We start from the raw sequence: 22865 nt of genomic DNA on the forward strand, positions 1-22865 counted from the left end.
AATGTATATCAGTTATTGGTAACTTACTCACATATAAATAAAAGTTATTGAATAAATCATGAATATTTACATAAACTACAATATTGTTGATCTTCGCCAAAGGTGAAAGGTCATGGGCAGAGAAGTAATATATCTCTTGAATTCCTCAAAGAAAATCGGAGTGTTAGGTGCTTGTTTTTGTCGCTATAGTGATTATAACGAAAAGGTATGTAGTGGTAAATACTACGTTTTAGTAATTCGTGATCATTCACTTAAAATGTGTTATTAGTTGTCATCACAGGCAGAACTGAATGCCAGCCAGAGCCGGTAAAGCGGATGGTCTATATTTCTTCGTACAGCTGTACTATCCTCAGGCCGGCCCGGTTGGAGTCTAATACATGATCTACAATGTCATGATCTTCATCAGGAAATCGTCCTTACTATGTAAATGGAGATTCTGTTCTTCAGTTAATATTTTCTGTATTCATGTCAACATGGCGACTAGTTAAAAGTAAACGATTCAGGTACATCTAAATAGAATAAATATGGTTTGAACGAGAGGTCTCGCCATATACATTGTACAATGGAGGTATAAAGATCTCTTTTTACCTCCATGATTGTACACAGTTCAAGATCTGACCCAGTTTTACATTTGATGGCTTCCATTGGAGAGCATCTGAAGCCTAATTTATTATACATTATCTATACTATTAAAACTATCAATAATTTAATAAGCATGGAGGTAGACATAGGAGGTTTTTACGAGGATACTGCAAAGTATGCACAAAGACAGTACAGCGAGATTACCGACTGACGCGCAATGGAGGATGATGCAACCGCATACTGTCTGAGTGCATACTTTGCAGTGTTCTCGTAATAACCTTACTATTATACATCTTATCTTCCCAGGAATATCATTCCATATTTGGAATCGGCGTTTCCTAATATGGTAGGATTAAAATACCCAGTACTATACCGTAAAATTACGGCACGCTGTAACTTATGGCGTTATGGTGACAGATGTATAATACTAATATTTATTTGTTTGTTTATTTATTTAATAATAATAATAATAAATTTATTTCATCCTAATAAGTTTCCATTGATTGAAAGCCATGACCTGACCCATTTGTAGTGAGGAACTAGAGACTTTGGTCATTCACAATCTGTGGGTCAATCAATCTTATATATGACAGTCAATTTGAGATAAATAGATAAACTAAAGCAGAAAATGTCACCTTACATGGTTAACTGGTACATAATCAGTTTTAACTGCACAAAATATCAGCATGGTGGTGAAAAGAAGATCCTCTGTGTGACTTAAGCATGACATAGATTGGGTTGACAAAAAACTAGATCTGCTCATCAGTTCTATAGTCGAAAGTTTTTTTTTTTTTTATTTGAAAAGAGAAAAAAAGAGGTGGGAATGTGCCTGCTGTTGGTAAGCAATGTCTTGTTCACAAATGCACAGATTGACTTCCTTGATGTTTCATAAAAACATATGATCTATGTAATCTATATATATAATATAATCTACCGGTATGTAATGCAGCATATTGTATGTTTTGTTAGTACCTACATGTACTTGTAAAATTGTTTTACTTTAAATATTGCTAAATTCAAATTAACCAGAACAGAATTCACTAGACTAAGTGGAATGTGCATTTATAATTTTAAATTCCAAAAGCCTTTATGTGAATGAAACCCTCTTTTTCGACCTTTTAAAAAAATTATTACATAGGCCAATATTTTCAAATTAAAAGGAGAGCACACAGAATTTTGAAATTTCAATGAAAAACATATAGACAAATCTAGAATACACACAACACAGACAATAAGGATGTCTTCCTGCTTTCTATTAAGTTTCAAATCCTAAAACTATTGGTTCTGCATTTAATTGAGAAATTACATAATTGGCCTTTCATGTTTTAGCCATTCAACTCCATGAATCATGTCAACCAAAATTGTGGTTGCACGCACAGGGACTGTGGTGTAGTTTAGGTATTATGTAATAGTCTCACCGTAGGAGACAATGCAATATTTTACTTGGAAATTAGAGTTAGGTTTGTGGGTCTGTATGGTCACAGTCCCTCTATAGATTAATATTTTATTTGGGGATTGAGATATAATTAAAATAATAATTATTTATCATATTCAAAATAACAAACTGTTTTCCTCTGTTATTCAGCAGGTATAATTGATAAAGTGTAGTGGTGGTAATACATATATGTTATTACTAAGTACATGATTTCCTTTTCTGTTTCTATCAATATTCAGATTCATGGGCCAAACTAAAACAAAGATGGCGACTAATCAGTTATTATTAGGTCAGTGTCGAGAGGCTCTGAAAGGTCATCCACCGTTACTGACCAGGAAGTTTCAGAAAATCCAATATACTGGTAATCCAAGCATGGGAGAGAATCCACAGGGTCCAAGTATACGAATTATGCAATGGAATGTCCTGGCTGATGGTAAGAAAATATGTTCCTCATTAGGTTCATTATTATTGTATATGTAATGTCAGATATTATGCTAATTATCGACAGCTGTTGGTAATACTGAGAAGCCCATTTGTTTCTAATGAAACAAATGACTTATACTGTGAAAGTGTTTATTTTCACTGTATTGATGATGCTTTGCTGGCATTAAACCTAATAAATTAGGGGTGACAGGCTTATTTTGAGTTTGGGACATTGATAATTATCAAGATAATTGTGCCCATTTTGAAATGCTATTAGCTGTTGCATTGAATTTCCCTCCTGAAAGTCCATGTGTTAACAGCTGTTATAAAATCAGAAACTTGCTGAGAACCCTGGATTTGAAATATTATCTGTAAGAATAATCACTGAATCAAAATGTAATTTTGGCTCAATGTTGCAATCTGACATTTTGTGTTTTGTAAATAACTGTATGTACACAATCAATTAACAACTATGTGACTGTTTTCTGACCAATCAGCATGATGATTTTGAATACGAGGTATAATAAACCACAATATCGCATAACCATATCATTTTGAATTATATGGCATGTCTCTGCTGATTCGTAAATGTAACAATATTCTCATTGAACATCATCATGAATTTGTGTGCATGAATGAGTATGCAAAGATAAATGATACCATGTATTTTGCAGCAAATGTGCATCTACTGGTGCTTAACTTATCGAATAATCATATGATTTGGAAGTGTAGCTCCAAAAAATTACAATGCCTCTGTCATTTTGTCACTGGCAGATGGTCATGTGATAAAAAGGTTATCACCCAATATCTCTTATTCCTAAAGCTGGTTGATAATTGTGATCTTTCACTAAAAAACATTTAGTTTTCATCGCAGGCAGGACTGAATAACAGTCATAGCCGATGGAAAGGGTATGTTATATTTCCTCAGTAAGGAGTACAGCTCGAACCAGGCAATGTAATTAATGAAACACGCTACACATGTTTTCTGAGATACTTCACAGACGTGGTTAGTTTAGCGTTGAAATTAGTGTGTAATAGTTATCGAATAGCCACTGAGATCTCGTGAGAATGACAGAATTTTGACAGGCTCTATCCCATAATGCATTGCATATACATGTATGTGCAAATAACATGTTCAGTTGCCTCAAAATTAAAAATACAAAACAACTTATAATATGAAAATTAATGTTCATTTACTGTTATTCAAATACACATAGACTGTTGTAAAAGTCTCTTAATGTTTAAATGTATAAATTTTAAATTTTTCCAAATTCATGAAATTTGCATTATACCGTTGATATTGTTAAATTTTGTGGAATAGAAACATAATCTGTTTTCCATCGATGATTATGGTTAAGCAGATGTGATGACTGCAGTGAATGGAACACTATGTAGGGGTGACAAAAATGAGTCACATGGTTTTCTTACTGTCCACGAGATCTCAATGTATATTTGTGAATAAAGTCTATTTGCATAACTATACTGTTCACAGTCTGGGGTTGACATTCTTGCTTATCAATTATTGCAAGGAGCATTTCTGTGGATAAGATTGCATTGTGCATCTCAAAGAGCTGAGCAATATAAGATAATCTTTAGTTAATTAGTCCCCGTTCGGACGTAGTCCGAAAACGGGGACTTATGGTTTGCCCTGTGTGCGTCCGTGCGTCCGTGCATCCGTGCGTCCGTGCGTCCGTGATCACCTGTATCTCGAACATGCATGGACCGATTAAGTTCAAACTTCACTCATACATCACACATTATATGGGACATATGCACATGCATTTTTTTCATGATCCGATTAACGATAGCCGAATAGCGGCCATTTTAAGGCCGAAAATGCATCAAAATCGCACATTTTCACCATTCCGGACCCGGATCTCAGTTATGCATGGACAGATTTTGTTTAAATTTGGTACATACATTAAACATAATAGGACCTTGATGCACGTCTTTTTTTTTTTTGGATCGGGTTCGAAATAGCCGACTGGCGGCCATTTTGTTTTAAAGAATTCAGTTCTGGATCCGTATCTGAGACATGCTTGGATTGATCGAGTTCAAACTTCACACACACAAGGTACATCATGTCACAAATATGTATGTGCATTTGTTTCATGATCTCATTAACGATAGCCAAATGGCGGCCGCTTTAAGGTCGAAAATGCATTGAAATCGCACATTTTCACCATTCCGGACCCGGATCTCAGTTATGCATGGACGGATTTCATTCAAATTTGGTACATACATTAAACATAATAGGATCTTGATGCACGTCATTTTTTTTTTCGGATCAAGTTCGAAATGGCCGACTGGCGGCCATTTTGTTTTAAAGAATTCAGTTCTGGATCCGTATCCGAGACATGTCTGGATTGATCAAGTTCAAACTTCACACACACAAGGTACATCATGTCACAAATATGTATGTGCATTTGTTTCATGATCTCATTAACGATAGCCAAATGGCGGCCACTTTAAGGCCGAAAATGCATTGAAATCGCACATTTTCACCATTCCGGACACGGATCTCAGTTATGCATGGATGGATTTCATTCAAATTTGGTACATACATTAAACATAATAGGACCTTGATGCACGTCATTTTTTTTTCCGGATCAAGTTCGAAATAGCCGACTGGCGGCCATTTTGTTTTAAAGAATTCAGTTCTGGATCCGTATCCGAGACATGCTTGGATTGATCGAGTTCAAACTTCACACACACAAGGTACATCATGTCACAAATATGTATGTGCATTTGTTTCATGATCTCATTAACGATAGCCAAATGGAGGCCGCTTTAAGGCCGAAAATGCATTGAAATCGTACATTTTCACCATTCCGGACCCGTATCTCAGTTATGCATGGATGGATTTTGTTCAAATTTGGTACATACATTAAACATAATAGGACCTTGATGCACGTCTTTTTTTTTTCGGATCAAGTTTGAAATGGCCGACTGGCGGCCATTTTGTTAAAGAATTCAGTTCTGGATCCGTATCCAAGACATGTCTGGATTGATCAAGTTCAAACTTCACACACACATGGTACATCATGTCACAAATAGATATGTGCCTTTGTTTCATGATCTGCTTAACAATAGCGAAATGATGGCCATTTTAAGGCCGAAAATGCATCAAAATCACGTATTTTCACAATTCCAGAATCGGATCTCAGTCATGCATGGATGGATTTTGTTCAGATTTAGCACAATGTGTTGTACATATGCAGGTGCATTTCGGTCATGATCTGCTTTGAATGTATATGTCACTCAAATATGAACGGAACGGGGACGTGTCATTGACAATGACTTGTTTAATTTTAAATATTTCCTATTTTCATTTCATGCCTCCATTACCTTAAGCATGTAGGAGATTTTTTTGATTCATTGAAGTGCTTCTGTGGCACAATTACCTTGTGAAGTCTCACAAATTCATGAGACAGAAGAGACCTTGGCTACATTCCACAAGTGCTTGTGCCCTGGTAGATGCTGCCATATTACACTATAACCTGATGTATCAGTAATGCTATTATAATAGAAAAAATTTGCTTTTGTAGTTTTATGTGTTGAAAACATTCATAGAATATTCACAGTTAGTAGATTACTGTCTGCATCAGTAATTTGGATCAACGGCAAATCCTTCATTTCTCACATGTGTGCCACAATTCACACATATTCCATACCATCACATATGGTCACATAGTACCGTAGTCCTAAAACCCAAATAAATAAACATATCATGATCATCTCGGACTTTAAAACGACTTAACGACTTTAAAATATATTGATTTATTAACTTATTAATTTTTTTGTTTGTTAACAGCTCTATGTCAAAGTCGTGATGATTTCATAAGATCTCCACCAGATTCGTTGCTATGGCAAACCCGGAAGTTTCGATCTTTGGAGGAGATATTGACCTATGACCCGGATATTATATGTCTAGAAGAAGTAGACCACTACCATGACTTTTATAACCCTATGTTACAAAGTATCGGTTACCAAGGTACCTTTAAACCCAAACCTGATTCACCATGTGTGTACTGCTTAGATCATAATGGGCCTGATGGCTGCGCATTATTTTATAAACAAGATAAATTTGACATGATTGACGGTATCACGCCCAATCTAACAATTCCAGATGTTACGAAAGGCAGTAGAACAACAAATCAAGTTGCGATCATTTACACGCTGCGATGCCGGAAAAAGTCATTTGAAGGAAAGAGTCTAGTTGTCGGTGTGACTCATCTCAAAGCTAAGAATGGTTGGCAAGAATTGAGACATGCACAGGGGAAAATTTTACTTGAACATTTAAATAAACAGTCTAGAGGGCGACCTATTGTATTCTGTGGTGACTTCAACGCTGAATCCAGCGAGCCAGTGTACAGTGAATTTCAAAATAGCAATTTAAATCTGAAAAGTACGTACCAATTATTAAGCGAAAATGGAAACACAGAACCGGAGTACACGACATGGAAGATCAGACCGTCCGGCGAAGCTAAACATACCATAGACTATATTTGGCATTCTGAAGACCAATTAACTATTGATGCATTACTTCCGATTCCAACTGATTCTCAGCTTGGCGATGAAAGAGCGCCCTCTTATATTACATCATCAGATCACTTTTCTTTAGTGTTTGATTTAAGGTTTAAATCCAGTGCCAAAGGGTCCGCGTTGTTGTGATGACGACCATATCCTTATTTCATTTGAATCCAGATGATTTCGCACAAAGAGTCAATTTTTTCTCGGTGATACAGGAACTTCATTGTGAAATAAATATAAATGTTGTTGACTTTCAAAGAATTCCTGTATATTACAATTAGCTCCACAACGTTCTATAGTTATTAAGTAACTAATTGCAATCATGATAGACGTTATTATGAATACCGTCTCATCATTATTTACATCAATATGTTATATAGACACTGTAAAAACTTTTAAATAGGTTTACGCCATGTTAGAAAAATAGATAAATGTATGAATTGAAAGCATGATTTTAACATAAATTTTACGATTAGAATGTTTGATGAGTATTTATGGTTCATCTTGACATGTAAAAAGTGGATTGTATTTTTTATCATGAATCTAGTTAAGTTTATAAAGTAAATTTTCACCAACTAGTTTTAATAAATTGGAAGCTCAAATCCACTGATTTGGTTACAAACTTTCGGTTGTACATCATATGTGATTGAAATTTTGATTTAAGGGAATATAATAGCACCAGAAAAACAACATTTTCTGCCAATGATGTTACTCTTAGTTGGTTTGGAGATGGCATCACTTGTGTGTTATGCAGCATGTGTATTCTCCTGACTCGTACAATCAGGGGGCTACAATAATGGTACAATAGATTAGTAAATTTACCCAATGATTTATGAACTAGTCAGGCACACTTGCAAAAAAATTCTAAAAAAATCTTTTGAGTATTTGTCATCTGTGAATTCACTATAGTCCATTTGAGAGTGTCATGTGATCTTTTCTGTCTGAGTACTTCATCAAATCTGCCATACTGAAACATTTATGTTCACTTGGTGCATATATGAGCCAGCTAGCGATCATGCAGTGATCACGTAGCAATCATACTTGTGGTGCACCAACTGTAAACAAGCCTACAAGTTGCAGAATGTTGTAGTCTGACAGAATTGTATGTGCACCAGAAAGCCACAAATGGTCTATTTTACAAAGATTCAAAAAATATTAAATTAAAAGTAATTTATGAGAGAAAATGTGAACCTCTGATAAGGACCATCTTTACGAGTTATCTTTAATTAGTAATTGATAATAAAATAGTCATTATTTCTTGACCACATTTATGTATTTCTGAAAAGTCTTGTATTTGAACAGTAAAGTATTGCTTTATAATAGGCATTCATTGTTGATTTTCATTAAAGCACTCGTACAAAAACGCAATGTACGTGTATTTGTATTTTGCAAAAAAAAAGATATCAATTAAAATGTTGATAAAATATATAAATAAGTAAAATGAATGTAAAATGTTCTTGTTGTTACCTTCCAAATAATCTGACTTTTACTGTATTTGCTGTACTAAAGTGTGACTAGTTAATAAGAACCGATTTTTTGCATCAAAAGATAAAGTATTTAAGATAGAGTAATGTCATCGTTCGGTGCTACTGTGCTACAAATATACATGTATGTGCCACGTAATAAAACAACTTGTAGGCAATTGTCACAGCAGGTCGTAAGCAAATGCTGGTCAGTGAGCGATGATTTTTAACAGACTTTGATTGATATCAATAAAAACTGATTTTAATACAAAAATAATTTTACTTCGCTTATGATATATTTGAATTGAAAGCTTTGAAGGTGTTGATACAAATTTAATTAAGTGTATACGAAAATGTTTCTGTGACGATGAAAGGTCAAAAGTACAGCCTTCTGATTGAATCTGGTTTATAAGTCGTGGGTTTTGATGAAAATGTATATGTCACATGGGACCCATATCAAGTACAGTACGTGTCACATGGGACCCATATCAAGTACTGTACATGTCACATGGGACCCATATCAAGTACTGTATGTCACATGGGACCCATATCAAGTACTGTACATGTCACATGGGACCCATATCAAGTACTGTACATGTCACATGGGACCCATATCAAGTACTGTATGTCACATGGGACCCATATCAAGTACTGTATGTCACATGGGACCCATATCAAGTACTGAACATGTCACATGGGACCCATATCAAGTACTGTATGTCACATGGAACCCATATCAAGTACTGTATGTCACATGGGACCCATATCAAGTACTGTACATGTCACATGGGACCCATATCAAGTACTGTATGTCACATGGAACCCATATCAAGTACTGTATGTCACATGGGACCCATATCAAGTACTGAACATGTCACATGGGACCCATATCAAGTACTATATGTCACATGGGACCCATATCAAGTACTGTATATGTCACATGGGACCCATATCAAGTACTGTATGTCACATGGGACCCATATCAAGTACTGTATGTCACATGGGACCCATATCAAGTACTGTATGTCACATGGGACCCATATCAAGTACTGTATATGTCACATGGGACCCATATCAAGTACTGTACATGTCACATGGGACCCATATCAAGTACTGTATATGTCACATGGGACCCATATCAAGTACTGTATGTCACATGGGACCCATATCAAGTACTGTATATGTCACATGGGACCCATATCAAGTACTGAACATGTCACATGGGACCCATATCAAGTACTGAACATGTCACATGGGACCCATATCAAGTACTGAACATGTCACATGGGACCCATATCAAGTATTGTACATGTCACATGGGACCCATATCAAGTACTGAACATGTCACATGGGACCCATATCAAGTACTGAACATGTCACATGGGACCCATATCAAGTACTGTATATGTCACATGGGACCCATATCAAGTACTGTACATGTCACATGGGACCCATATCAAGTACTGAACATGTCACATGGGACCCATATCAAGTACTGTATGTCACATGGAACCCATATCAAGTACTGTATGTCACATGGGACCCATATCAAGTACTGAACATGTCACATGGGACCCATATCAAGTACTGTATATGTCACATGGGACCCATATCAAGTCCTGTATATGTCACATGGGACCCATATCAAGTACTGTATGTCACATGAAACTCGTATCGAGTACTGTATATGTCACATGGGGCCCATATCAAGTCCTGTATATGTCACATGGGACCCATATCAAGTACTGTATATGTCACATGGGACCCCTATCAAGTACTGTATGTCACATGGGACTCATATCAAGTACTGTATATGTCACATGGGACCCATATCAAGTACTGTATATGTCACATGGAACCCATATCAAGTACTGTATATGTCACATGGGACCCATATCAAGTACTGTATATGTCACATGGAACCCATATCAAGTACTGTATATGTCACATGGGACCCATATCAAGTACTATATGTCACATGGGACCCATATCAAGTGCTGTATATGTCACATGGGACCTATATCAAGTACTGTATGTCACATGGGACCCATATCAAGTATTGTACATGTCATATGGGACCCATATCAAGTACTATATGTCACATGGGACCCATATCAAGTGCTGTATATGTCACATGGGACCTATATCAAGTACTGTATGTCACATGGGACCCATATCAAGTATTGTACATGTCATATGGGACCCATATCAAGTACTATATGTCACATGGGACCCATATCAAGTGCTGTATATGTCACATGGGACCTATATCAAGTACTGTATGTCACATGGGACCCATATCAAGTATTGTACATGTCATATGGGACCCATATCAAGTACTGTACATGTCACATGGGACCCATATCAAGTACTGTATATGTCACATGGGACCCATATCAAGTACTGTACATGTCACATGGGACCCATATCAAGTACTGTATATGTCACATGGGACCCATATCAAGTACTGTATATGTCACATGGGACCCATATCAAGTATTGTACATGTCATATGGGACCCATATCAAGTACTATATGTCACATGGGACCCATATCAAGTGCTGTATATGTCACATGGGACCTATATCAAGTACTGTATGTCACATGGGACCCATATCAAGTATTGTACATGTCATATGGGACCCATATCAAGTACTATATGTCACATGGGACCCATATCAAGTGCTGTATATGTCACATGGGACCCATATCAAGTACTGTATATGTCACATGAGACCCATATCTGTGTGTCACATGGGACTCATATCAAGTACTGTATGTCACATGGGACCCATATCAAGTACTGTATATGTCACATGAGACCCATATCAAGTACTGTCACATGGGACTCATATCAAGTACTGTATGTCATATGGGACCCATATCAAGTACTGTATGTCACATGGGACCCATATCAAGTACTGTATATGTCACATGAGACTCATATCAAGTACTGTATATGTCATATGAAACTTGTATCGAGTATTGTATGTCACATGGGACCCATATCAAGTACTGTATGTCACATGGGACCCATATCAAGTACTGTATATGTCACATGGGACCCATATCAAGTACTGTATATGTCACATGGGACCCATATCAAGTACTGTATGTCACATGGGACCCATATCAAATACTGTATATGTCACATGGGACCCATATCAAATACTGTATATGTCACATGGGACCCATATCAAGTACTGTATATCACATGGGACCCATATCAAGTACTGTATATGTCATATGAAACTTGTATCAAGTACTGTATGTCACATGGGACCCATATCAAGTACTGTATATGTCACATGGGACCCATATCAAATACTGTATACGTCACATGGGACCCATATCAAGTACTGTATGTCACATGGGACCCATATCAAGTACTGTATGTCACATGGGACCCATATCAAGTACTGTACATGTCACATGGGACCCATATCAAGTACTGTATACGTCACATGGGACCCATATCAAGTACTGTATACGTCACATGGGACCCATATCAAGTACTGTATGTCACATGGGACCCATATCAAGTACTGTATATGTCACATGGGACCCATATCAAATACTGTATATGTCACATGGGACCCATATCAAGTACTGTATGTCACATGGGACCCATATCAAGTACTGTATATGTCACATGGGACCCATATCAAGTACTGTATATGTCACATGGGACCCATATCAAGTACTGTATAAGTATGTGTGAAGTTTGAACTTTATAAATCCAAGTGTGTGGGAAAGTGCTGGATAGGGATGGAGGATAGATGCACACATAGTGGTCAATCCATATGTCCCTGTCTAAACAGGGATAAACTGATGTGCATCATTAACCCACCATGATTGATGTCAATACCATCAACCAAAGCGTTCCTGAGAAATGGTTGATATTCAAATGTTTTTCGGGAGGGGGGGGGCAACAATGGCTACCAGTCAGTCCTGGCATGTCAAGGAAAAACGTTTGACAGAACCCAAAAATACAGGTCCTGATAGGGATTAAACAAAAAAAAATATCTGGTCAATAGTTTTCCAAAATTGATGTGTACATGGTATTTCGAAATTAAAACTGCTTTTATTTTGGATAGACAAAATTAAACTTGCCACCAGTCTGCCAATTGGAAAGACAGACAGACAATCCAATCCATTGGCAGTTGAGGGCTAATGATCTATCTATACACGGTGATAGCACTAAGAAAGAAGTACCGGTACATAGAACAAGCAGCCTGTCGGCTGAGATAGCTCCGCTGTTAGCAATGCACATGGCAATTAAAGAACAGAAGATATCATTAGAAAATGAACAAATCTGAGAGAGGTCCACATGTAGTACCTATATATGTAATATCAAAGCAATTGGACTTGCGGTTTTTAACAAGAAGTTGAAAATATCACTTTTTACCAAAAATTACAAAAATATTCACCAAAATTAGAGAATTGAAGATATTACAAAATGAACAAATCTGAGAGCTTCACATGTAGTACCTATATATGTAATATATCAAAGCAATTGGACTTGCGGTTTTCAACAAGAAGTTGAAAATACCACTTTTTACCAAAAATATTCACCAAAATAAGAGAATTGAAGATATCATCAAGAAATGAACAAATCTGAGAGAGGTCTACCCAAGGTACATATACACAAAGTATAAAAGCATTCAGGCTTGTAGTTTTCAAGAAGAAGTCAAATCAAAGAAAGCTTAGAAAGAACTCCCGTGTGCTGAGAGTATTGAAGAAACATTAAAATTAATTCAAAATTACTTGTACATGAGATATTGATGGAAAAGCTGAAAACTAATTATGTAAATCAGGTAACTAATATGAACAGAACGGAACAAAAAAATTATGAATTATTATGCTAATTAGAGAATTAATATTAATCAAAATTAATCAGGCCTGTCTATTGTCCTAGAGCATTTATGTACCAAATTTTATTCAAATGTGATGATCAGTAATTGAGATATCAGTGTTAATTATGTTAATTAGGTGATTAATAAGCATAAATATTTACCAAAAACTAATTAGGTTTCTGCATAGTTCTCTTTAAAAGTTTCATTAAAATCCAATTTGTGTTTTTTTATATATCAGTGGAACATTATGCAAATTAGGTAATTAATATCCAATTAAAACTAATCAGGTGTCTGCATAATCCTAAAAGATCTATGTAGCAAGTCTCATTGAAATATGATTACTACTTGATATATCAAAAGCTGAAAATTAATTAATTATGCAAATTAGGTAATTAATATGTACTCATATTACCCTAAAAACTATCAGGTCTGTGCAGTGTCCTGTGACATCTATGTACCAAGTGTCATTGAAATGTAATGATTACTACTTGAAATATCAAAAGCTGAAAATTAATTAATTATGCAAATTAGGTAATTAATATCCAATTAAAACTAATCAGGTGTCTGCATAATCCTAAAAGATCTATGAAGCAAGTCTCATTGAAATATGATTACTACTTGATATATCAAAAGCTGAAAATTAATTAATTATGCAAATTAGGTAATTAATATGTACTGATATTACCCTAAAAACTATCAGGTCTGTGCAGTGTCCTATGACATCTATGTACCAAATTTCATTGAAATGTGATTACTACTTGAAATATCAAAAGCTGAAAATTAATTATGCAAATTAGGTAATTAATATGTACTCATATTACCCTAAAAACTATCAGGTCTGTGCAGTGTCCTATGACATCTATGTACCAAGTGTCATTGAAATGTGATGATTACTTGAAATATCAAAAGCTGAAAATTAATTAATTATGCAAATTAGCTAATCAATATATACTGATGATACCCTAAAAACTATCAGGTCTGTGCAGTGTCCTATGACATCTATGTACCAAATTTCATTGAAATGTGATGATTACTACTTGAAATATCAAAAGCTGAAAATTAATTAATTATGCTAATTAGGTAATTAATATGTAATTGTATTACCCTAAAAACTATCAGGTCTGTGCAGTGTCCTATGACATCTATGTACCAAGTGTCAATGAAATGTGATGATTACTCCTGGAAATATCAAAAGCTGAAAATTAATTAATTATGCAAATTAGGTAATTAATATATACTGATATTACCCTCAAAACTATCAGGTTTGTGCAGTGTCCTATGACATCTATGTACCAAGTTTTATTGAAATGTGATGATTAGTACTTGAGATATCAGTGGAAAAGCCGAAAATTGATTATCATTATGCAAATTAGGTAATTAATATTGCACAGATTTTTACCCAAAATCAAATCTGCGCATTAGTTTGGAGCATCTGTGTGCCAAGTTTCATCAAAATCCAATGAGTGGTTCTTTAGATATCAGTGGAACAGCCATGGAACAGCTAAAAATCAACTAATTATCATGCAAATCAGGTAATTAATATGCATGGATTTTTACAAAAACCTGATCAAATCTGCGCATTGGCCCAGAGCATCTATGCACCAAGTTTCATCAAAAACTGATGTATGGTTCTTGAGATATCAGTGGAACACACGGACACACATACACACATACAGACAGACACACTAACTGCAAAGACTTCCTTTTTGTGCTTCACACACGGGAGTGAAAAGTAAAACATTGACACGGACGACGACGAACGACGGACAATCACTCATGTGATAAGCTCCGCTCGACAAAGTCGACAGTGGAGTGAAAAACAACACAGATATCCATGAAAAGGTCAATCTAAGTTTATTTTAAAATCGGATTTACAAAGCAAACACAAAAAAATTGTAGCAATATCACCAAAGATATTTACAAATCTTCATTACTGCTCATATTAATGGATGATATCTAAAATCTGAAAATGACAAACTAATAATACACGATACTTATTACATAATGTATTGCTTTAGAATGTGCTGCAAGGTGGTTCTTCTCTCCCGAATTTAATGGAACAGGTGATCTCGCGCAAGACAATTTATTATGAAGCATTGGAAGCTTGCCAATGGAAGAGTTCACTTCTTGTATTTACAAAATATTTGGTGTGATAGAATACTAGCAAGAGAAAGACAATTGTACAGGTCAACCAAGACTTGATTCCTTTCCAGACACCAGCAGGCAAGGTCAATTAATTTTTTGCAAAACACATCTTCAAAGATGTTCACTCTGAACATGGATATGCCTTGTCTGATTTTGATTCAAAGCGATCCTGATAAGTTTCTAAACAGATCTGGGAGGAGGGGGTCTGACAGGTTTCGAAGCAAATCTGGGTGGTATGACAACCGAGTGAAAGGCAGTTTTACAATTTTTCTTGTTCAGTCACCACTGTCTTAGTGCACAAGGACAACAGAGCCTTTGCATGGTGCATCACAAGCACTCCAATATGGATGCCAAATATCTTGGCAATTACGGTTGCAATACCAAACATGCAAAGGGTCCATAGAGAAAGTCTCTTAGAACATCGCATGAAATGACACAAAAAAGCTTGGCATGTATGTACATCATGAAAAATACAATAATATTACAAATTTTTCCAGTATGTAACAGTAGTAGTCTAATTTCTGTAATAAAGCATTCTTGAATTTCAAAACGTGAAATAAGTTGCATAATGGAATTTGTTTTATATATGAAAAGAATTAAAAAGACTACCTCAAAATAAAGATATTCTGTTCAAGTGGCAAGGATAAAATAAATGACAATGTTATTCATGCAGAAGTACTCTTTCAAAATGATAATTTTTCTCGCACAGAGGCTGAGGTACATATTTTTGTTGCTGATTTCACACTCCTGCTGAAATGTAAAACATACTGTACTTTTTTTCTTCTATCTTCCATTGTTCACTGCTTTGTTATATGTATATATTTTTTTTAATAATTCAGGTTTATTTTGTGAAAGGCAAACATGGACTTTGGCATTTAATGGGTTATATTCATGAATGAATAAATAAATAAAAGCTGTGACCTATCTAACAAAATGTACCGGTACTGTAAAATACTTAATTTTTGATGTTTTCGCTAAAAGGATGATTCAATGAATATAAAATCCAGCAAAAACACTTTTTTTCTGTATTTTACATACAACTCATCAAAAAGTGAACAACTCCATACAAAACATCCATAAAATTTACTTTTCTTGAAATTAATTTCAGCTAAAATAAAGTATTTTACAGTACCAAGATATCTAGCACATTTAAAGCCAATGCCACTGTGTACATATTTATAATACCACAAACAATCAAATTTCAAAAGGATGACTTAAGACCACAGTAAACCACCTTAATATCATGAAATTTAAAAAGATCAGGTGATGAAAACTTGTTTGTTTTACAGTAATGGCACACTTTTATCGAGTAGTGGTCAACTCCACGAGAATTTTACGTATCAATAAAAAAAACATTTATGCAAGTAGTAGCATGAAACCGACAATTGTCAAATTCAGTAGTTTTTAATGATAGACATAATCTGCTAAACCAAGTAATGCCAAGTAATGCCAAAACCGAAATCTTCACCTGAATGGTGGATTCAAAAAGAATTTGGTGAATTTCAAATTAGAATAATTAGTATTCGTGTGCCAAACATGTTGGAAGCCAATACTTTTTATTTTAATACTGTCAACAATTAAGCTGAATGCTGGCATTACATTTGTGACAGCTATACTTTTATGCCTTGTGGTAGAGTATAACAAGCCACCTGAGAAAAGGAAAATATCACTGTCTTTCTTAATAGATATAAAAACACTAACAGGTTTGAGCAATGTGCTATGTGACTAACAAAATCTAATTTAAATGACAAATAAAAAATTTCAGTATTTTCTGGGCATTATGCAAATTAATTCTTTTTGTAAAAAAACAAATAAATGACTGACTGCTAGTATGAATGAACCCTGAATAGCGGTCATTTCGAAGATTAAGAGTGGTAATAGGGGTCAACAAATAATGAAAGAGGATACATGCAATATACTGGGTAGGAAGAACATGCAGGTCAAAATGACGAGGGAGTCAGTTGAAATCTGGAAAATAATTATGAATATAATGATCTTTTTCACACAAGAGAACAAAAATAAATGCTGTACAAAGTTAGTGCTAAAAACAGTGCACTTTAAGTATTTTATCCCTATGATGGACAAATCTACAAGTCATATATATATATATATCATATCTATATATAACACATTTCAAAACTCTCGAAGCATAAACATGGAAAACGTGATGAAATCTGATGAAACATAGATAAAATTATTGCTAGTCCCAAGTCTAGCCAAATAATGTGTACCAAGTAAAAAAAAAAAATTGTTCATCTTAACAAATACATGCACACTCACTCACACAGGATTGTTTTGGTTGCATCCACAGTATCATAAAATAGTGGTCACTTTTATTAAGCTGTGCTCAAGGGATTTGAAATGTCATTGGTTTGCATTGTCATAAATAGTGTCTGAAAACCAACAACTTGTCTTTGCAGCGCTGAGAAACAAAAATAAATACAGAAATTTATTCACAAGTTCATCATCGTCTGTCTAAGTCGGCAGCAAAGATATTTTCTGCTCAACAACAAAGACAATTTCAAACACAACAATTTAATCGATTCTATTATGCGTCAGTCAAACTAGCATTCATCAAGTTACAAATATATTACAGAAACAAAAATAAATGGTAAAAAAAGTTAACTTTGATTTTAAAATACCAGCAACAGCTGCAAAGACAATACTGACATAGTTCAAAAATCAACCAGTTTTAACTACAGTCGATGTCAACGATATTTTTTGGAGGTTCACAGAATCTGTACACCAATCTTTGTCCATCAACTTTTGAAAGGATTCCTCTCTGGTAGTAATACCTAGAAACAAACAAATCAAATTCTATCTTGAGTTATTGGATTCCACATTATAGACATAAAAACACTATCAATATTGATGAATGGAGAAGCAGGCCTTGCACTTTGATCTTAAAGGAGCTTATTCCAAAAATTTCTACAAATACCTTACACTGGTCATAAGGGTAAAAACGTTCAAGCCAAATTAAGGATTATAAGACACGTTAGTTATACATATATACCGTAAAATACCTCATATAAGCGCCACTTTGATACATTTTCATTTCTGTCTGGCGCTAATTTGAGGTCACATTTTGGCAACTTTGTTGCAAATGGCGCTTAATTGAGGTCAGTAATTTTTTCACACACTCAGAACTACGGTAACGCTACCTTACAATCCTGTCTATACAATGTACCATATTCTGCCGTAAATTCGCCCTTGGCCGTTAAACGACAGTTTGTTTTTTTAAATAAAACGAGACGAAGAAATCGCGTTTTTTTTTTTTAAATATTTCGGCTTCTGTTTTCGGACATTTAAATAATTCTGGACACCTATTCAAGAGAATGATTTTTATCGTGACTAACGTGAATGGGTAAGCTTCGTTTCGACAATGAGCAGTTATCACTGTAAACAATGTTAATTTATTCTTCAAATGCTCAGTTTATCTTTCCAAAACAAATAATTTCTTGATTTAAAAAAAAAATCATGCAGTTTTCCCATGGAAATCGAAGCCAAAAGATCGCACTACATTATCGGTAAATCTCTTCCGCGTTGCGGTTACCATGAGGTCGCTGAACTGTCATTAACATATTAAATGAGCTAGGGTAATTCAGACACGTGGGCACCATCCAGCATTTTGATTGGTTAATTAGCGACTTGACCTATCCGGTTAATAAACAAGTCTCGTGCGCATTCAAAGACATGGCAGATATCGTTTCGTATCGGCCGTTTACATGTGACTGAAATCATTTGCTTACGGTGAAACTAAGTTGAATTTTACTTGCATTTCATAAAATTTCAACGGATTTATTTTTCGTGCGTTACTATAATCACCACTGAATAATAATTACCAATTTCAACACTTTGAAAACAAGTAAGTTATTCACTTGTGAACCGCAGCATGGCCGGATTGCGCTACCGTACAGTGATCATTTGCTACTAAGCAGTGCATTTGTGTTTGTTTTTATTTAAAAACTTCTTTTAGAATATACTTTTCGTTACCAAGAAAATTAAAAAAATAAATGCATATTACATTAAATATACTGAGTATTTTTTTTATCATGTGAACAGTTTTTTTTTGATTGACCGTAATTTTTCAACATTTCATAACGCCTATTTTAGAACCAAAGTAAGGCATTTTACTCTTCTCTGACGCCTATTCAAGAGATTGTATGGTGTATTGTTAGTTTTGTGCATGTGTTGTGGGAAAAAAAAGATTAGCTCAAGTTTTAGGCGGACGTCGGCCAGATGGGGAATTCACGGTTTTACACAAACATTCAACTTTGACTGGCGCCTAATTGGTGTGAAAATTATCACCATTTCTATTGTACTGGCGCCTAATCTAGGGTGGCGCTTATATGAGATATTATACGGTAGTTAGTTTTATATATAAAAAAAATTAGGTGCCATTGGATAATTTTTTGAAGAAACCCTTAATGGTCAAAATTGGCATTTTACACTGCTATGTAGAAAGTTAATTGTATGCCTGAGCGTGTGCATACATTGTTCTCTCCAGAAAAATATAGCAGGGAGACAAACCGGCATGGCAACATATTATCACCTCAATTGTATTCATTGCTATAATAACTATCTACTGCTTTTCCAAAACAACTTTTCCAACTTTATCATTATTGTCACAGCAACAATGCTGCAGTTCACAAAAATATCCCCGGAGACAAGAATGGGTGCAATGATTGAATCAACAAAGTAATTAATAGCTCACCTCAATGCCCGACCCATCGTCTCATAGTTCATATCTGGTTTATTTTTATGTTTTCCCCACAGCCTGGATACAGCTTTTGAATCGACGAGTTTAAAAATTCCCTTTTCTCTCTGTGTCCATTTTATATACCTTGGACAAGTTTCTTTGTTTTGAAGAAGCTCTAATAAAAATTCCCATAAATATGTTGTATGACCTGCAAGAAAATAAAACATTTGGGTCACGTCTTGTTACGTACAATTTTCTTCAGACTTTATCGTAATCATGGGTAACATGCAACGTTTTATTACCACAAAAAGTGGAGGTTTAAATGTCAGTTTTATGTGCCCAGAGACTCTTATGCATGGAGTATATCAAGTGAATGAAATTCCTACAGCAAGTCTCTGAAGTATTGGGGCAGCCAATTTGCAAACTCGCTAGCAAATTAGCTAACTGCTTGGGTTTTGACTAAACAGTTGGATTTCGAATCTCGCTGGCGCAGTCTTGTGGTCACGTCCACTCTGGGTGCATCTATATAACAGCAGGGGATGGTCGTCATACCTTAGGAGCTAATCAGCCACAGTTGGATGACCATTTCGCTTTCAAATAAACATAAGTGTTCTATGTGTAATGAGGTCGATTTTTTTAGCGGTTGGCTAATGTTGCCCCGATGGATCATTTAGATGTGAAAGTTTGTCATTTTCTTCCTGATTTGTAGGAAACTGTTTATCAACTAGTCTCTTTATTTAGTTTCAGCAGTGTTCAAGATGGCTACCCCCATATAGTGAATATCAGTGGATTAATCGCATTTATCATATTATCGCTTTACTCAAGCTGACTGTGGCCATTCTCAGGCTTACCAGGGAAACTACTTTTACATTATCATGCCTCGTAACAAAGTAAATCATTCAGGGAATCTAGACATGCACCTACCATGCTACATAAAAGCATTCTATGTCTCCTAATGCAACTTAGACTCACCCAGAGTGGACGCGGCCACGAGTCGGCACCAGCGAGATTCGAAAGCCAACTGTTTAGTCAAAACCCAAGCAGTTAGCCAATTCGCTAGCGAGTTTGCAAATTGGCTGGCCCAATACTTCCGAGACTTGCTGTAAAAGTTGCTTTCTCACTTTGTTTGATCTGCAGAAACCTCTGACTAATCTTTGCAAACATCATACAGGTTTTGAATTTTGTACTGTTCATGCGAAATCTTATCAAACATGACCTTGAAATTGAATTTCTAAAATAAAGTAATATTGAAAACATATAGCCAAACTTATTGTTTCACCATATATTAAAGAATTTAGCCTTTGGCAAATGAGTAGCAAGAGCACTGTTGATTTCAGCACTCCAATACTTCAAGGTTTGTTGCAGAACCAATTGATTTTTTGAGAGGAGCTTTTCATATTTTTGATTGTCAGTCATTGCCAACATTACATTTTCGACTTCTTGAAAACGTACATATACATGTATTTTGGGTGTACCTCTGACAGATTTGTTCATTTTGAGATGATAAGTTTAATTCTCTTATTGTTAGTGAACATTTTTGTATTTTATGGTAAAAAATGCTATTTCCAACTGCCTAACTATACAGCAGAGATAATATATCAGACTATATCAGCCGATAAGCTCTTTGTATCATTTTTCAGGGTGACTGCAATAATCAACTATATATATGTATATGTTCTGTATATATTATAAAACACATTGAAATAGCTACATGCTATTTTAGCAAATTTCACTCAATGCATCAATTAAAAGAATCTAGCTAAAATGCCAACAATCTCATTGAGAGAATATACTTTATTTTAAATTAGCAACATCTTGAATTTGCGAAATTAAGAATTAGTCAAAATAACGTGCTAAATAAAATAGCCTGCTTCAAAGACATCATAGTTGAAATATTACGAGACAAAGAGTAAAGACGACTAAACTGACATTCTATTTGCAGTATGGTCAGAATGGATAGTATATATCCCGATTTCAGTGTTAGACAATGTGGTACCAGTGACTTCATATTAATAACTTATAAAACAAATTTACTGCATAACTTATGTACACTAAACACAGAAAATTCTTTGCACTTTTTAAGTGGAACAAAATAAGATCTATAACATGAATGTTCTGGGCTCCACAAGCTACAGTCTGAATAACTCTCAGACATGATGCAAGGGGCTACTACAAATACAAATCTTCACATACAATACTCACTTTCTTTGTTTTTCCTTCCTATTCTCACAGATGGAGTGTCAATAGGTGATTCTGATCTTGCTTTAGGTTTTCTCCCTGAAATTTTATGAAAAATTATCAACAAACTTTATTCGTAATATCCAGTCAGATAGAAGAACTGCCAAAATTAATAGACAAAACAAAACTAACTATTTATACAAATGATCTCATATTTATGCAAACTTTCAACTCACCTCGCCTACAGCCACCCTTCTTTAACTTAACAGGTAATGATGAATGTTCTGATGAGGAATTACTGCTTGTACTACTCATAAGTGGTACTTCGTCTGACTGCGTCTCCATTTTCAGCACATGTAGTGTGGTAGTGTCCATCATACGCCCTACAGGTGCATGTATTACATCTATCAAGTATAAACATAGTGTTAATTAACAATGATATCATCAAAGTTACTATATTTGCTATACTCGAAGCTCATATGTGTACATAAATAACTGCCATGTCTCTGGTCAAACTAATTCATATTTAACAAGCCACAAGCCATGCATGG

General features: G+C 35.1%; 2 protein-coding genes across 3 annotated transcripts in view; one reads left to right on the forward strand and one right to left on the reverse strand.

Moving 5' to 3' along the window:
• Nucleotides 1–119: 119 nt before the first annotated feature.
• On the forward strand, nucleotides 120–7562 carry LOC100368766 (nocturnin-like). The gene is made up of 3 exons (XM_002731479.4): nucleotides 120–205; nucleotides 2257–2450; nucleotides 6255–7562. Exons 2-3 carry the CDS (start codon nucleotides 2261–2263, stop codon nucleotides 7112–7114), a joined length of 1050 nt encoding a protein of 349 aa, XP_002731525.2. The 5' UTR covers nucleotides 120–205; nucleotides 2257–2260; the 3' UTR covers nucleotides 7115–7562.
• Nucleotides 7563–17873: 10311 nt separating this feature from the next.
• Nucleotides 17874–22865, reverse strand: part of LOC100368612 (ETS-related transcription factor Elf-2-like) — a 56093-nt gene continuing 51101 nt past the window's right edge. For both annotated transcript variants that reach the window (XM_085497985.1, XM_085497986.1), the window contains 4 exons: nucleotides 22551–22718; nucleotides 22339–22413; nucleotides 20152–20344; nucleotides 17874–18232 (listed from right to left, as the gene is read on the reverse strand). In XM_085497985.1, coding sequence (XP_085354111.1) covers nucleotides 18130–18232; nucleotides 20152–20344; nucleotides 22339–22413; nucleotides 22551–22718 — 539 coding nt within the window. In that variant the 3' untranslated portion in view covers nucleotides 17874–18129. The remainder of the gene's footprint in view (nucleotides 18233–20151; nucleotides 20345–22338; nucleotides 22414–22550; nucleotides 22719–22865) is intronic.

The sequence above is a fragment of the Saccoglossus kowalevskii genome, chromosome 4, assembly GCF_978046115.1.
Source record: "Saccoglossus kowalevskii chromosome 4, keSacKowa6.1, whole genome shotgun sequence".
In the NCBI taxonomy this organism is placed as follows: Eukaryota; Metazoa; Hemichordata; class Enteropneusta; family Harrimaniidae; genus Saccoglossus; species Saccoglossus kowalevskii.

Coding starts and splice junctions, on each gene's coding strand:
- LOC100368766 (XM_002731479.4), top strand. CDS start 2,261: ATGGGCCAAACTAAAACAAAGATGGCGACTAATCAGTTATTATTAGGT. Junction 2,451..6,254: donor ATGGAATGTCCTGGCTGATG/GTAAGAAAATAT, acceptor GTTTGTTAACAG/CTCTATGTCAAAGTCGTGAT.